Here is a 15,946-nt window from a genome sequence, read left to right as displayed (position 1 = left end):
GACTTTAATGTGAGCGCAACTTAGGCTGAGGCTCTCGGAACAGTTGTATGATCATTCAGGGTTTTCTGTGACTGCCTGAGGGTTAATTGTGAGTCAGAAAGTAAGGCAGACTCTCCAGTGAATGATTGACTGACAGCTGGAACTGCTTCACAGTGTTTCTTCTGGCTTTCCTCATCAGTTAGAGAACAGTCTAACCTTTGATCACGCTTGAAACATGACTATCTAATCGTAAAAGTTGGTTATAATTACTCAAAACATTTATTAAACAATGCTGCACAGTGCATGATGGACTTTAAGCAGAAGTCATATCTCCTACTTTGCTACAAATTACACCATTAACTGGAGAACGGGAGTGAAAAGAATTGAACTCCGCCTCATCCAAGCTAAGAGACCTTTCCAAAGGAAGCCATAGCAACTTCATTCAAATGACCCATCCAGCTGGCCACTCGTGTTTGATTGACACACTGCCAGGGTGCTACAGAGGGGGCCTGATGGACAAGTGGCATTTATGAGGCAATTACATGAAAGCTCATTCAGTGCGGCCCAGTGAAGTTCGAGACGGCTCAGAGTTGCAGAGCAAAGCTTGCCGACCATTGCGCGCTGAATGAAAGCACAAAGGACGTGCCTGGCATTGTAAGGCTGCTTGTGTTTGTAGCTCCACATATTTCCAGCATATTTATCAGCTCCTTCTTTATGTCCCGCTTCATTCTTTGCTTGCTTTGTGTATGAATTCTATTAGCAGTTCTGCAGTGCTAAGCTTAAGAGTATCAGGACTCACATTGTTGAGGACAAATGTCACGCTCCCCCCGCCACTTCTAGAGCCCGCAGGGCTCTGGAGCTGCCTTGGAATCAGTGATTTTTGATTTGCTGATGAATATGCAAGAAGTCCTCTTATCGGCTAGCCGCTGCCCAATCCCCCTTTTCTTAACCGCCGCTTCCTTCCATTACTGTTTTTCATGATGTGCAGTCGGAGAGAGAGGCCAGCCACACCCCTCCGCTGAGTGGCACTCAATGAGGAGAAGAAAAATCCTGCCCGGTACTTCCCCTAATGAGCAAATCAATGCATCTGTCCCTCAAGAGATGGGAGCGGGAGAAAAAGAGAGAAGCTATTGGGACCCCAAGGACCAGGCCAAAACACTCACACAGAGGCAGTTACCACATGCTATGAATAGGAGCCTTTTTAACTTAGCACAACAATATATCGGCCCAGAGCCTCTCATTGGGCAGAGCTGTAATTAATTCAGCAGTTTGACCTACTCGCTAGCTTCTCGTTACCGTCGCATGAGCCACGCCAACGGTTGAACCTGCCTCATGGCTTCATCGACACATGAACCATAGCGGCGGCATCTCAAAGTGTTTTCAGCAAGCCAAGACCCAAAATCACCTAAAACTATTCTTGCCACTGCCAACAGATGTACCGTATACCTGCTGATTCTCAGGGTTACAGGGCCACATGGTCCCAGATTTGAGAGAACATCCCATGTGAATTTGAAATGAGGCCCCCGGCATATAAAGGAAACAACATCATGGTAGAGTGCACCTGATGGAGAGGAAGGCTGGATCTGTGATGGGTGGGTGTGTCAGAGAGGGGCAGGGTCTAGGGGCACAGTCATAAACACAGCCCTCGTCTATAGGCAGCCGCCCCCGCCACCTCACCAGGGGAATGAGGGCTGTGTGAGGGGGGGGTGGGGGGGGGGTGGTAAGGGACAGACATTTGTTTTCATGCATATGCTTCCACGATTAAATGGGAAGGGCCAGTGGCAGATTGATAGTGGTCGTGTAGAGAGTGGCAGCGGACTGTTGGGGGCCCTCGAACAGGCTTTGTCCCAATCTGAGTATTTGTAGCAGTTCATGCCTTCATAATGAAGTTAAATGAAGCGAGGAAATGGTTGCTTGGCCATGGCCAAAACAGAGCACCCCTGATGTTATCGAGACAGATCTGGCATGAGCAAGAGCTGGTTCTGGACCACGAAGTGTCAAACTCTGATTCACTGTCGGTAGACACGCAGTTTTTAGATTGCGCGTGCAGTTTTTCTCCAGAATGTGTCAGGCAAATCTGCTCTACAAAAATAAAGAAATCAATGCCTTCTCGATTCTGTATTTCAAACTTCTCTACTCGCACGCTGATATAGTTCATTAACTATACCTGGCTCCTGTCCTGGTCTGAGAGGCATTGTTTTGTTTATACAAGTATGACCAGTCAAGATACGTGATAAGCTTCATCTCCACCCAGCATATGTCTTACATTACCTCTGTCTCCCTTTCCTGACGCAATATATCAAAGTCTCCATCGTTCACAGCCCTGACTCTGCCCCTATAACTAACCTCCTCTGTCACCCACTTGTCTTCAGATAGATCAAGGGGGGAAATAGTGGGCTTGATATATGTTTGTAGGTAATCCCGTGATGAATCCAGTCTGCAATTTGCATCATGGAGGTGGCATCTGGTGGTCTAGGCTTTCCCACTGTCACTCATTTAGTTTTCTGATTTGTTCTGTTTTGGCCTCTTTCTGCCTTTCCGTTTCAAACCTGTACGCACTTTTAGACTAATGTTGATCAAGGGCAGCGCTTCAAACAAAGCCACATTTGTTCTACGATCATTTTAGTTACATTTACTTTTTTATTTTCCTTACTCCCATAACAAACAGTTTTGCAAGACTGCAGCACTCATGCAATGATTTCAAAGATATTTCAGCAGAAGCTTTTCGCTCTTTGACGTTTTTCACATTATAAGACCCTGCAGTCTCCTTCTGAAGTCTCTGTTGTGATAAGAGAGTGAAGAATGTAGTGTGACGGAAAAATGGATTGTAAGTCTGTAGACACAGCGAGCCCGTCTCAATTAGAGATGGTACAATGGTAACCACTCACCCTCACTATCACTAATGGAAAGCATATACCGAAAGGGCAATTAGAAGGACAACAGTGATTTAGTGTTTTCCTCATCTAGCTTGCGTGAAGCCTACAGTGTCAAATTCATGACAAAGTGACTTACTGATTACAACGACAGAAATGAGAGCGTGAGATGTGAGTAAACCAGATCCGTGATCATTGCTTTCTGTTCTTATTTTCACTGCTCTAACTCTTTCTTTATGTGATTTTTGTCTCCCTTAGATCTGGTTCGCGTTCGTCAATGGCTTCTCAGGCCAAATCCTATTTGAACGCTGGTGCATCGGCTTGTACAACGTGGTGAGTGTTGATGAAGTTGACCTTCTAAAGAGCCCACTTTGACTCCTTTACCCCGCCGCACTCTGACTCTGACCCAAAACTGATCCCTTTATTGCGTGACTATGTCATCAACGTCTTTAAAATATTCTTCATTATTTATGACCTGTTGTCAAGACCATATTCCCTCTGTGCTCTTAACTATGTACTGAATGAGAAAGAACAACAGCTTTGCTTGCCCCGAAGAGTGTAGTTAGCAAGGGCAGCACGTTTTGAATGATAAAAAGAATATGAGGAATGGAGCCGCAACTGAGCAGGCTGCTGATGTAGGGGGTCCCTCAGGGCTTTGTAATGGAACCGCTCCTAATGAACTCGTATTTCATATCTGTCATGAATTAAGTAGAAGTAAAACATGTGCATCTGCAAGTCTGATCTTTAATACCATGCTGCAAAGCCCACAAGAAGTTGATATGTAACTTTAAACTGTTTACTAAAATCAACTCAATTCAATAAACAGAAATTAATGAGGGAAGTGTTAAGTTGATTTTTCTGCACATTCGCTTTTTTTGGAGGGCCAAACTGTCAAGTGAGAAGGATATTTCGACAGCCCTGCCTCTTTCATTCATTCCATAATAAACCACCTCCAGTACTGTAGGGGTGGGAAGTTCAGTTCAGTCTTTTACTTTATCCAAAAAACGGAGGGAATTCCTACGGCTCGGTGGGAGTTGTCGGAAGCAGTGGGCTGAATCCGCCCCTCAATGGAGATCTTCCTGGGCCTGGCTCAGAATAAGAAAGGAGCCCATTGGAGCATGTCCTGTGGCCTGCTGCTCCTGCAGACTCCCATTCCAGATGGGGTTTCAGGGAACTCACACCAACTGACCCCCCCCCCCCCCCCCCCCGCGCCAGCCACACAATACCATCATCGCTCCTCTCTCAGCAGCTCCTACGCTGAGCAACATTACAGCACCGCTAAGAAACCACACATTAGCCAGGCTTAAATACCTGCTGCTTAGTCGAGAGCATCGCAGATGTTTATTGGAGATGGGTTTTGCATATGAACAGACTTGAGGCATGACGAATCCAAATAAGAAACCCTGAAGGGTTTTAAGGTCAATGGTTTTCAGTGATGTAAAATAAAGAAAGGGGAAAGTGGAGAACAAAGTGAAGCAGACTCTTCTTTAAATGCAATATATTGAGATGATGGCAGAGATGAAGACAAATCTGCCATAATTAGACATTAGATCCAACAATTTTGTCGCACACAAAGATTAAGATTGAATTTTGAGACGAGAGGAATTTGAATGTCATCACTTCTGATTTCAGAACAATAAAGGAAGTGATGGTTTGTGCGAGTTTCATTTCTTTGAAATTTAAAATCTGTGGAAAACAATAATTTACCTCTGATGTTGATGTTTCTCTGTGTGTTTCTCTTCTGCAGATCTTCACTGCTCTGCCTCCTCTCACTCTGGGAATATTTGAGCGCTCCTGCAGGAAAGAGAATATGCTGAAATACCCAGAACTCTACAAAACCTCCCAGAATGCTATGGGCTTCAACACAAAGGTAGCACTAGTTTCTATCACATGTTCTTTATTTGCACATGACCAGATTTAAATACTATCGGAGGACTTTTTATGTTCACTTTGGTGTTTTTGTTGTGTTATGACTATTGTAAGCAAATATTTGTCAAATATGTTGCCGTGGTCTAATTTCCTACTTCGATGCTGAATCACCTCTGGAAGATGATTTTATGTTCGACTTCTAAAAGGGGAGGATCGTGACCCACCGTTTTGATCATTCTATGCAGCTCAGCTGGTATTAACTGTCACCAAACACATCTGGGAATTTCATCTCTTGCAACCAATTACCATCAAATTAATGAGCGAGATGTTGTTGTTCAGGACTGATGCATCTGCCGCCACAGTGACCTGGCAGCTGTAGACTGTAGACGGGTTTGGCCTGGCTTGACCTATTCTGTCTGGTTATATGGGCTGTCCGTTAGCTTTCCCCCGCTGGTAATAAAGATGTCTCCTCCTTTCTCCATGCTGAGCCAGAGCCCTGGACCCTCCTCACAGGCGTGGTGACCTGGTTAGCGCGGCGTGGAGGTGGATTAAAGACGGATTGGCCATGGCGGTCAGGGTCAGGGGAGGTCAGATAGGTCGGGGAGACGCAGCAGGAAGTATTGTGGAAAGGAGGGAATGGAGAGAGAGTGTGCTGTCATTGTGTGACGCCGTTCGTTGCGGAAAATTATGCAATTTGTTTAAGTGAGGGAGTTGTTTGTTCTGAGAGCAAAGCTGTCAGATTGAGTTTAACCCATCCAGGACCACACTGACTGTGTCATGAATGCATCTTCAGAGCGAGAGAGAGAGAAATAACTTTTAACTGGTTATGAAACTTAATACCATCAGCTAGAATATTGGCTTCATGTACTCTATACAGTTATTCTTATTTACCTGCAAAATCACAGGAAACGATTTATGCCACGCAGGTTCAAACTCCTTCAGCTTATTCTCAGTGACCAGCCCACTGCAGATAGACCCAGATCCGGCTTTGTTGCCACCTTGGACCTGCAGTCGTAGCTCTGGCGGGAGTTGGAGAGCTCTGCGCCCGGCAGCAGCAACTCCTCCTCCGGCCGGGTACAAGGCTTTGTCTCCCTGCACTGCCAGGCCCCGCTGGGAGCCAAAGCCAATACCACACTGCTGGAGGCCCAGGCCGTAGTGCTGGGCCCGCTGGAGGGGAAAGAGGCACGGCAAAACCAGAACAAGGAATGCACGGGCCAGACTGTCGGGCCCTGCTGCAGTAAAATGAGAGGTTTTTCTGAAGGGATTCTGGTGCCCAGACAGAATGTAGTTGTTCGTCTCATTTGGTTTGACATACTGTACTCAAAATGGGTGGTTGTTGTCAGTAGATGTATTGTCAGATCAAAGAGATATCTGTCCTCACAACTGCTGATTTAATCGTAGAAAATTTGGTTTATAGGGTGGATTTCCCTCCATTAACTTTATTGAAGACTGCCAAAAAAGGGTCACAAAAGTATGTGTCTGATAGTTGGAAGCAAATTAACCTCAATTTAGTTTGGGCCACATTTTCCAAGACCCGTAAATGATGACTCGGCCAGGTCAGCAGGTTGTTTTTGCTGGCTTGTCCTCTCTTTTCCCGAGATATTTTCCTTGCAGCTGGCCCGAGGCGAGGCGAGAAAATCCAGCAGGAATTTGGCCCCTCGAAGCCTGTCTTTCTGCACGCATGGCTCTTTTGTACACAACAGATACTGTCTTTGTGAATTAAAGATGTTTGTTTTGAGGTGAAAGACGAGAGCGACTGAGGTCGTCAGAAACTCGAGGCGGGGCTTCAACTTGTGCTGCCTGTTCACTTTTAATTACATATACCTGACACTTGAGTCACTCTAATAAACCAGGCTCCCCTCCGTGGGGTCGTCATTACGGTAGTTTACCAGCAACTATCACCTCTTAAACAGCACTTCCCTCTTTCTCTTCTTACCTCACTGGTTCAAAAGAAACGGGAAGGGGCTGGCAGTTCTGGAAATATTTGGCTCAATATTAATTACCAGCATTCAGGTTTTGTGTTTTTTGGCAATTAGGACTCCCACAAAGGGCAGAATCTTTACAGGACAGACCGGGCATTCATTCATGGGCGATCCAGAGCAACTTGCTGGGATACAAGGGAAAGAAAGAGAGCAGGGTGGCTGGAGGGGTGGAAGTGAGGATCCCACCGTGACCAATGATTATGAACATTTATTGATACCATTAGCATTCATTACTGTGGAGGGGAAACACGGGCTTGTTTGCACCCCACAGTGTTCGGGAAAGGTAAAGTCGAGGAGGAGGCTGGAAGAGAGCTGTGCTTGTCAATTGGAGGCTAATTGGCATAAACTTGATGTGATTGTAACATTAGTGATCATTTAGCCCACATTTGACCACAGAGGTAGATGGGTGGGGGTTGTTTCAGCCAGCCCCCGCTCAGTGTATTGGGTTTTGTGTACACAGTGAGAGGGTGAGGTAATCCTGGGGGGGGGGCTGCTATTGGAATTAGTTTGGTCGATAGGAAAGGTGAGGAGGTCGTGCCACAGAGGCCGAGGTGTATGACAAAGACTCATAGTCGAGAACAAGACTTTTTCTTTCACCCTGTCTGGCTTTACTCCTCTCCTCCTTCTCTTCCACCATTTTGGAATAACCCTGCGCTGTAAAGCAGTACGAGTAGTTATTCTAAAATGACTCAAACCTGCGGAAATCCCAAGAAATTTCCATTGTGTCTCGAATAAGCCGTGTTTTGCGTTCGACTGACAGATTTGCTGAAGTTGTTGAAAAGAGCTTTTGAGAAAGCGAGCCTCTAACTTGTCGTCTGCCAAGAACCGATGATTAAAAAGAGGCCAACGATTAAAATGTGCTGTTTTTATTTTTCCTCCGTCAGCCGTTCACTCTCTGGGTTTGATGAATTTTTCAGCTCTCACAAGTAACGCCGCCGTCTGGGTCAGCACAGGGAGGAAAAGGGGGCACAAATGTGGAGCTTTTTTTTGGCAGAATAGATTTCACGGCTGTTTCATGCTACATCGCCCATTAGTGTTTCGTTTGGCTCTGGCGTTGCGTAATGTAAATTTGAAACAAGGTGGTTTTGGAGTGGGAGTATTGATTTAAAGAACTCATCCAAAGTCTGCATGCTTGCATACACAGACACACAGATTGTGGTCCACACCACGATTTTCCAGGCCCTTAATAATTGCCATGAAAACAGTTCCATCTCTGTCAGGTCTGTCACTCTCCCTGCGTGTGCTTCTAGACTGATTTGTGCTTGTTTAAACTCTCCCGTCATTTATTTCTACACCAGTTCAAGTTCTCACATGAAACGGCCAAAGCCTACTGAAATGTTATGAGAGGAAACCGTCACACTCGTGGCACAAATATTAATGTTGTATAATGTTCTTATTGTCGAGGCGAGGACCGATATTTCACCGTTTCTTATGCTCCTTGTTTTTTGTGATTTCTGTCTAATATGATGAAAAGAATTAGAAGTTAAAACCCGCACACTGACGTTGTCTACTTGCCTTTCACTGCTCGTACACACACTCGGCAGCCTCTCTCTTCCCCCATAACACACACGGAGAATATACAACGTGTCTGTCAGCGGGGTGGCCATTCAGCAAGGAGGCCCCGACAAAACCGCCACTTAGCCTAGCGCTGGGCTGGCACAAAGGGCCCAGGTCAGGGGTCACTTGGAAGGCTGGAGCTCCCCACACCCTTTTCTCATGCTTTTTTTTTTTTCTCTCCGTCTCCCTCTCTCTTCTTTGAATCTCCTGCCGCCTCCGACCCCCCCACCCCTCTCTTCCTCCTCCTCCCTGCCTCTGTCCCCTCCATCCTTCTGCCCTCTTTTTTTGCAGGTCTTCTGGGCCCATTGTCTGAACGGCCTCTTCCACTCCGTCATCCTCTTCTGGTTCCCCCTTAAAGCCTTCCAGCATGGTAAGTAGCTCCCAGAGAGTCGGCCGCGGCCCTCGGTGGACCCGGTGTATGAAGAGGGAGGACAGTCAAACACACATACTTTGTCTTGATTAGTTCTCTCTTCAACCGCCCAGTCATGAATTACAAACATGTGTGCGCTCGGGCAAGAGCGACACACACTAACAAGCGTGCGTTCATGTTTGCACCAGTTCATGTGTGCACAGCATGACCTGCTGAAATGCTTTTGCACACAGTTATTCACACTTACTTCATTTCTATAAACACACCGCTCGGATTCAAACTTTCCAGGTGATTGTTCAGTGCAGACAATGATGGTTTTCATCCAAATAGACAATGATCAGTCTTTTTCCGTGCGCAATTCATTTCGAATTTGACTCACGACCACTTTATTTATCCAGATAAGGTCACTTGTGCATGTTTGTGCACATTAAGATGCAAGGGTTCTATGTGCGAGCGCAGAGAGAATGGGGATCTTGTGGCTTAAGTCTTTGCTGGCCAGAGCAGAGGACCACACAAGCTTGTGCCTGCTCTCCACACAAAGGCGCCAAGCCCCTTCACTCTGACTGACAGGCTGTCAGCAAAGCCTCAGCCCTCACAAGACATGTGACCAGCCGGAAGTAAAAGGAAAGGGAGCGCCGCTCTTTCTTTCTTTCCTGGCAGCAGTCGCACACTGCAGATATTTTAGCCTCGGCCCAAACGCACGCGGGCAGTTTGAAGCAACGTGTCTGTTTAATTTGCAGTTCATTTCTGTTTTCTTCATTTAGGAAACACTTCTAACTTCTGTTTTAGGAAAGTCTTCTCATCGGATTGGATTCCAATTTAATGGCAGAATAAATAAACACTTTCTATTTCAGCAGTGAATTAGCCAGAACTTTTAATTTCTGACCATGATTAATGCACACCAGTTCAGCTTCTCGGTGTAACTGACGGCTCCTTATAGAAACACTCTGTCCTTATAGTTGCGAAAGACAGAATTAACATTCTAGCCTCTCTCAAAGGGCAGTAATGGAAGCAGCATTGTTAGACTGTGGTTTTCACTTCACTTTCCCATGTCCCCTTTTATATACGAGTCTCTAAAAGAGCATTTTGCATCAAAGTTCACACTCGCATGTACCAAAAGTAAAATCCTTCATGCTGTCTGGTTGTTTACTCTTTGGACCACCTAATGGACCTCTGTGTGAAACCCAGCGGCTGGAAAGAGACAGCTTTGGCCCTAAAAGCTTCTGTTGTTGATTACCTTCACAGATACAGTTTTTGGCAACGGAAGAACTCCAGACTATCTCCTCTTAGGCAACATGGTTTACACAGTAAGTGCACCAATCTTCTTGACAGCCAGTGTTTCTGCTGTGTTAAACGCTTTAGGTGTCTGAGCCAAGTGTTATCCAATTTCTGTGAATACACATCACATGTTTCTTTTCTTCTGTCTGCTGATATTTTCCATTTTTTTTTAAAACAAAAAATATGTTTGATGCACTTCCTGTGACCGATCTGAGGTATTGAATAGGGATTTGGTTAAACGTCAGTTTGATTTATGTCTCCACAGTTTGTGGTCATCACAGTTTGTCTTAAAGCCGGCCTTGAGACGTCCTCCTGGACCATGGTAGGTTGACGGCGCCGTCCTCTCTCCCTTAGGTTCTATCTCTTTCCAGTTCCTGCATTTTATGAGTCCAATGATACTTGTGACATATTTTACATCCTCCTCTTATCTTCAAGTCTCTATGGTTTGTTTCCCTCTGAGCTTGTAACTGTACGCCCAGTGAAATGACATGTGCCGTATGGTAACTCCTTCAAGTTGCTCGAAGCCACTCAATGTGAACGTTTATGCCCAAATTGTAAAAAAAATAGCAAAGAACAAGAACGTATAATGTATAAAACGTATGTATGGCCTTTTCCAGAAAATTAAAAGTCTAAACAAGTTTCCTTGCTGTCCACCGACAGTTCAGTCACATCGCTATTTGGGGAAGCATCGGCCTGTGGGTGGTGTTTTTCATCATCTACTCCTCCCTGTGGCCCCTCATCCCGCTGGCTCCCGACATGTCAGGACAGGTAAGCACACACATGCTAGCATGTACTCATACACATGCTTACACATCTACACTGGAGGCTGATCTTTTTTGGGGGGATTCCCGCTCCTCTTGCTTCCTGTGCAGTCAGTAGGGGTGGAGCAGGCAGGAGCACGCTGCTCGCCACAGGAGTGGGAGTTCATAGAATACATACACACCTTTACATTCTTGTAAATAGATACTGATTCATAAAACGTTTTGTATAAAATACATAGTTTGAATATACAAAGTCACAAAAATGTGTGTGTGTGTACTGTCCATTGTAGTTCTTAGAAAGAGAGGAAATCGGAATCGGCCAAGAAAATTGCGGTGCAGCTCTAGTTTTTGTATGTAAATATGCAGTTCTAATATGCAGACCCACAGGAACGGATTGGGAAGTGACAGGAGTTTTCTTTTTTTGTGGGAGTGGGATGGGACAAGAATGAAAACACTCTCTGTCTCACATCAACCACTTCCTCTGGTACTAAAGGAACTGCTGATGGAGTCGTCTATCACTGACAGACCTGCAGTGCCTCATAACTCATTCTGCTACAGACGCATGCTGGTGGGAAATTTCCGAGTTCAACTTGACACAGGTCTTTGTAAGGAGAGCCTGAGGGGCGTAAACTGTCAAATCTCTGGCTTGTGTTGCATAATGACTTAATTGGGCCAATTAGCACAATGTTTGTGTTACTTTGCCCTCTCTCAACTCTGAGTATCCACAAGTGACAGTGCAGCAGTGTGGAGGCAAAGAGAGGTGAGGATGTACTTGGTATACACACTGATGTCTTACAAATCTTCCCATCAAAATTTCACTTCAATGTCCTTTAAACGTCAACAGATTCAATAAAAAAAGGCCCCTGTTTTTTTTACACTGTTTACTTGTTTGAGTTGTTGTTCACATGTGAAAGAGGCTCCTGTCTCGCTGGGTCACCACAGGTGGTTAATGAGAGCCTATTAACCACAGGTGACATTTCCCAGTGCATTCTGGGGTGGAGAATGAGGCATCTTTTCATGAGGGAACAAGAACACAGTAGGAGGCTATTCAAAGAAAAAGGCTGGCACCACACAGCATGCAGTAGAAGAATATCTGTGGAACTGGGATGCTGTTTGTGTGTGTCCTGTTTGAGTTAATGCTTCTGGCATTTGGGGACTCGGTGAATGTGTAGATTGTAACACAGTTCGTTTCAGAGCTATTCCGTCATTTCCTGGAGTTCATAACTTTACACCGGTTTTGGACCGCCACTGGTCATATTGGATGGGAAACCCAAAATGTCGGACATAATCGTGGGATGATTTAGAACGGACTTGTGAATGCGCCTGAACGGCAGCTCACTGGAAAGATCTTTCACTGCGTGCGTTGTTGAGGTGAAACACGGGTTACAGAGGAATCACAATGCTAAATGCTAATTGATCCTTATGTAAAAGGTCTGTTGATCTTTGATGCAAACCTGATTTAGGAACATGTTGTCTCATGATGAATAACAGTGTAAAGCTTAATGCAAAGCAGAATTTAACTGAAGTAAACGATATCCGTGTGCACAGTGATGATCAGGTACATTACCTTTAGCTACAGGAACAGGTGCTCACATGGTTATTTAAAGCAAAAGATTGACGTTTTGGGAAGTACACTTAGTTTTTTGTTGGTGAAGAATGACATGAGAAGATTGTTCAGACCCTTCTATCTGTCTGATAAAAATAAGGATGCAGCAGCAGCAGCACTTAAAATCGGAGCTTATTTGATGGTAGCTGTAGTGAAGCCGGTGCAAGGCGCGTGCCATAAAATGACGTAATCACAGCCTGCGCGCTGTGCACTAAGGGTGGTCGTGGTGCTTGACGCTACTGTCACAATTGGTTTACTGATTAAAGCATAACTTACAGGTCTGGGGATTATACAAAGAATTTGTTTTTAGATGCTTTAGAAGGTTTTAAAAATCTTCATTTGAGGAGATATTCTGCAGCCAAATCTGTAGCTTCAGATTTACTAAACAGACATGAGAGTGGTGTCAATCTTCTCAACCAACTCTCTGCTTGAAAGTTGAATTCCCCATGATGTTGAACTATTCCTTTGGAGTAAATGGCCTTACTTTTGTGCAGATCTGCCGGTTGAATGATTAGAAACTTTTTTTTTTTACAGCAGATTTGAGCAAAAAGAGGTTCATGACAAAATGTATACATTTCTATTTTATCAACATTTTGAGTTCGTGCTCCACAGTATTTAGTAGCGTTTTAAATCCATGACAGCGCGTGTATGTGCGTGATGCAATAAATTGATCAAACTAACTGCGCACACACACACACACACACACACACACACACACACGACGATCGGTATTTTCGCTTCACTCTATCCCCCTGTTCATGAAGCCCGGTGCTTTCATCCGCGCCCTGCAGCACTTGACTGGAGACAGTAATGGTGTCCTGTGGGTAGTTGGTAACCCTACGCCCCTGCCCCCAACTCGAGGATGCCAGTACTTCATCAAACAGGGACACATCTCTCCGCAACCCGAGAAGGCATCAGAGACCCTGCAGCCTCTGAAGATTATTCTCAACCTTGATGCAGCCTCGCACCTTTTCACCTCCTCGGATCTTACTTGAATCTTCAAATATTTTTCATGCTTTCTGACGAATTAGTATGCGTTTAAATGATTAAAGAATGTTATACATTTAACAGAAGCTCATCTCCTCTGTAGTATTTAAGGCCTGTGTCCTTGTGCGAACTTTCCCTGACACTAGCTCTTCAGCAAATGTTTAATCTATTAAGAAGCAGTTGATTGCCGAAAGAACACTTCAGCTGTTAGTCCTGAATAAGAATGATAACGAACGTGTAGAAAGCGTCAATCCTTACGCAGGGCTGATTTGCGATCATGACTTGCGATAGAAAGTGACCTTCATACAAGAACGAATAGTTAAAGTGTCCAGATACGTAGACGCCTGTGTGCAACGCGAAATGTGTGTGCGTGTTACCCTGTGCCAGCCCACTGCAGGTTGTTTACGGAGTATAAATACCAGAGACTCGGAGACAGATCTGCGAGCGGTCTTGATGTACATTCTGTATGTGAATCAACCCTGTCTCCTTCTTTGCAAAGAATAAATGTCCATTGATGAATGATTTTTACACCAGTCTCGAGTGAATTTTTCTTTTACTTTTCTTTTACTTTTCGCATCAGCTTTTTCCTCTTTGTTCTCTTTTTGTTCACCCCCTCTGTCACCCTGCCAGTCGAAAAAACCGCCCGAGGGCCAACCACATAACAGACACCAGAACTCCTTTCTCCTCCTGCTTCTGCTCTCACTCACTACCCAGCTCACCGCCTTCAACAAGAGACGCTAAGCAGCGCTCGGCCGCATGTGAACGCATTCATCAATGTCGGGCTGAATTTTCTTTGGACGATTGACAAGACAGGTGCAGGAACCCGCCACTAAACACACTGAAATAGCTAGTGTGCTTTTAACAGGCACTCACAAAATTGGCTCATCCCGTTTGCACCTCGTAAAAGTCTCGACACAGATATCAAAAGAAAATGTGAGATTATTCTGTTGAAGCCGTGTAATCTGCCACACTAAGCCGCTTAGCTTCGCCTCAGGCTCTGTCACACTGACCTGCTGTCCGCTGACTTGCATCTGCCATCAACACAGCTGTCTTCTGTGCGCTTATATTTTCTCTGGCATCGCTTCTCACACACACCTTTTTGCTATTTTCCCAATTTCTGAATCAAGCTGCAGTGGAGCAGATCTCACACAGACTCGAGTGCTTGTCATCGGCACATGGATCTTAAACTCGGCAAGGTTTCTGCTCCGTGATAAGAAACATTTCCTCAGGAAGGAATCATATTTACTAAGAAGTTTGATGATTTGTAGCGTGGCAGGAATACACTCAGGACTACCTGTTACAGTCTGTGAGTTATTGAAGAGATTAAGAGCAGGAATACCAACTTTGGTTATTTTGGAGCTTTATCTAGCTACGTGTTCAGTTTGGTTAATTTGGTCAGTAAAAGTGGAAACACAGACTTCACTTATCTGAATAATGCGCTGCAGGAAATGTGGATGTGCGGGTTGAGTTGCAAAATGATTAGATCCTCAGGTTCTGTGATTCTTGTCATGAAGCCACAAATTTAAAAAGCGTCACACATTCTTTTACTGCTTTGGTAGTGCACTCGATTAGGAATCGTAGCAGTGTTTTGCACATTTCAGTCCATTGCTTTTTTTGTGTGTGTATTTATTACCCTCCAGGCAGTTACTGGAACTCAAAGAGAAACTTGAAACTTGCTCAAGGCAAGTAATCCATCAAAGTTCACATTAAGACATCTTGAGTTTTCAGGTATTTCAAGTATGACTATTGTTGTTTTCAACGTACCTGAGAGGGCAGGTTGATCTTTAAAGCAGGTGATGAATTCACGTGCTCAAACATGCAAGATTTGAGAGTTTCCTGCCAAAATTTTCCAATACAGCAAAAACCCTGCTAGTGATGGATGCTCTTCTCTTAATGTAGTCTTTTAAATAAATGGTATAAAAACGGGGGCCTTTTTTATGAAATGTTAGCGGCCTTTGCAGGCAGAACTCTTCTTCTTCTCGGGATCAAACATGAGTGATTTTTTATTTTTTACTTTTGAAAGACCCAGCGATGTTATTACTGAGCCCTGTTTATCACGGCTGTTGACTTAGTCCCTCAGTGGTACTTGTGGAATCCTGTTGGTCCTTCTTTAAGACTCACGAGCGTGTCGTCTGTGAGGCTTTGTTAAACTCTTCCCAGATCTGTTCGTCCTCCCTCAGCTAATGATTGATAAACACCACAACACATGTAATACCTGACCATGGTGCAGTGTTGGAGAGAAGAACACACACTGTAAATCATGTGTGTGTAGTCGTGGCTGTGAGTCTGCTGACTTACAAGTGTTTATGTAAGGAATTTCTTTTCTCTGTTTTTCTAGTCGATGTCTTGCTGTCTTTGTGAGGCGACACGCAGAGAGCATAGAGTGGATGAAGGACCCAGCTGAGAAAGTCCTTGTTTGTTTTACACATTGACCTCTTTTCGGGGTGGTTATTGGCTGGTTGATCTCTGCTGATGACATTTGGGGGATTTGTGGGTTTGCCTTGTCCCAGAAAGGCTGAATTTTTTCCTCTCTTTATTTGCTTTCTTGGTCTTTTTTTTGCTTTTAATGCTCTTTCTTTGACTGAGCATGCTTCTTTCTGCCATCATCGGTCATATGGTCCTTCTACACTGGGCTGTGTTGGATACCTATTTATTCATGAGAATAAATACCATTACAATGGCAG

General features: G+C 44.7%; 1 protein-coding gene across 6 annotated transcripts in view; it reads left to right on the top strand.

The window, feature by feature from the left end:
* The window catches only part of atp8a1 (ATPase phospholipid transporting 8A1), a 94,290-nt gene that overhangs the window by 65,796 nt on the left and 12,548 nt on the right, over positions 1-15,946 (top strand). For all 6 annotated transcript variants that reach the window (XR_013771966.1, XR_013771967.1, XM_079268222.1 and 3 more), the window contains 6 exons: positions 3,111-3,185; positions 4,600-4,722; positions 8,552-8,630; positions 9,876-9,937; positions 10,174-10,230; positions 10,569-10,676. Coding sequence is in view for 4 of the 6 variants with exons in the window: in XM_079268222.1 (XP_079124348.1) it covers positions 3,111-3,185; positions 4,600-4,722; positions 8,552-8,630; positions 9,876-9,937; positions 10,174-10,230; positions 10,569-10,676 (504 nt within the window). In the remaining 2 variants the exon portion in view is untranslated. The remainder of the gene's footprint in view (positions 1-3,110; positions 3,186-4,599; positions 4,723-8,551; positions 8,631-9,875; positions 9,938-10,173; positions 10,231-10,568; positions 10,677-15,946) is intronic.

Source organism: Melanostigma gelatinosum, assembly GCF_949748355.1.
Source record: "Melanostigma gelatinosum genome assembly, chromosome: 5".
Classification (NCBI taxonomy): Eukaryota; Metazoa; Chordata; class Actinopteri; order Perciformes; family Zoarcidae; genus Melanostigma; species Melanostigma gelatinosum.
The sequence above is the reverse complement of the archived record's forward strand: the minus strand, read 5'-3'. Positions and strand labels throughout refer to the sequence as shown.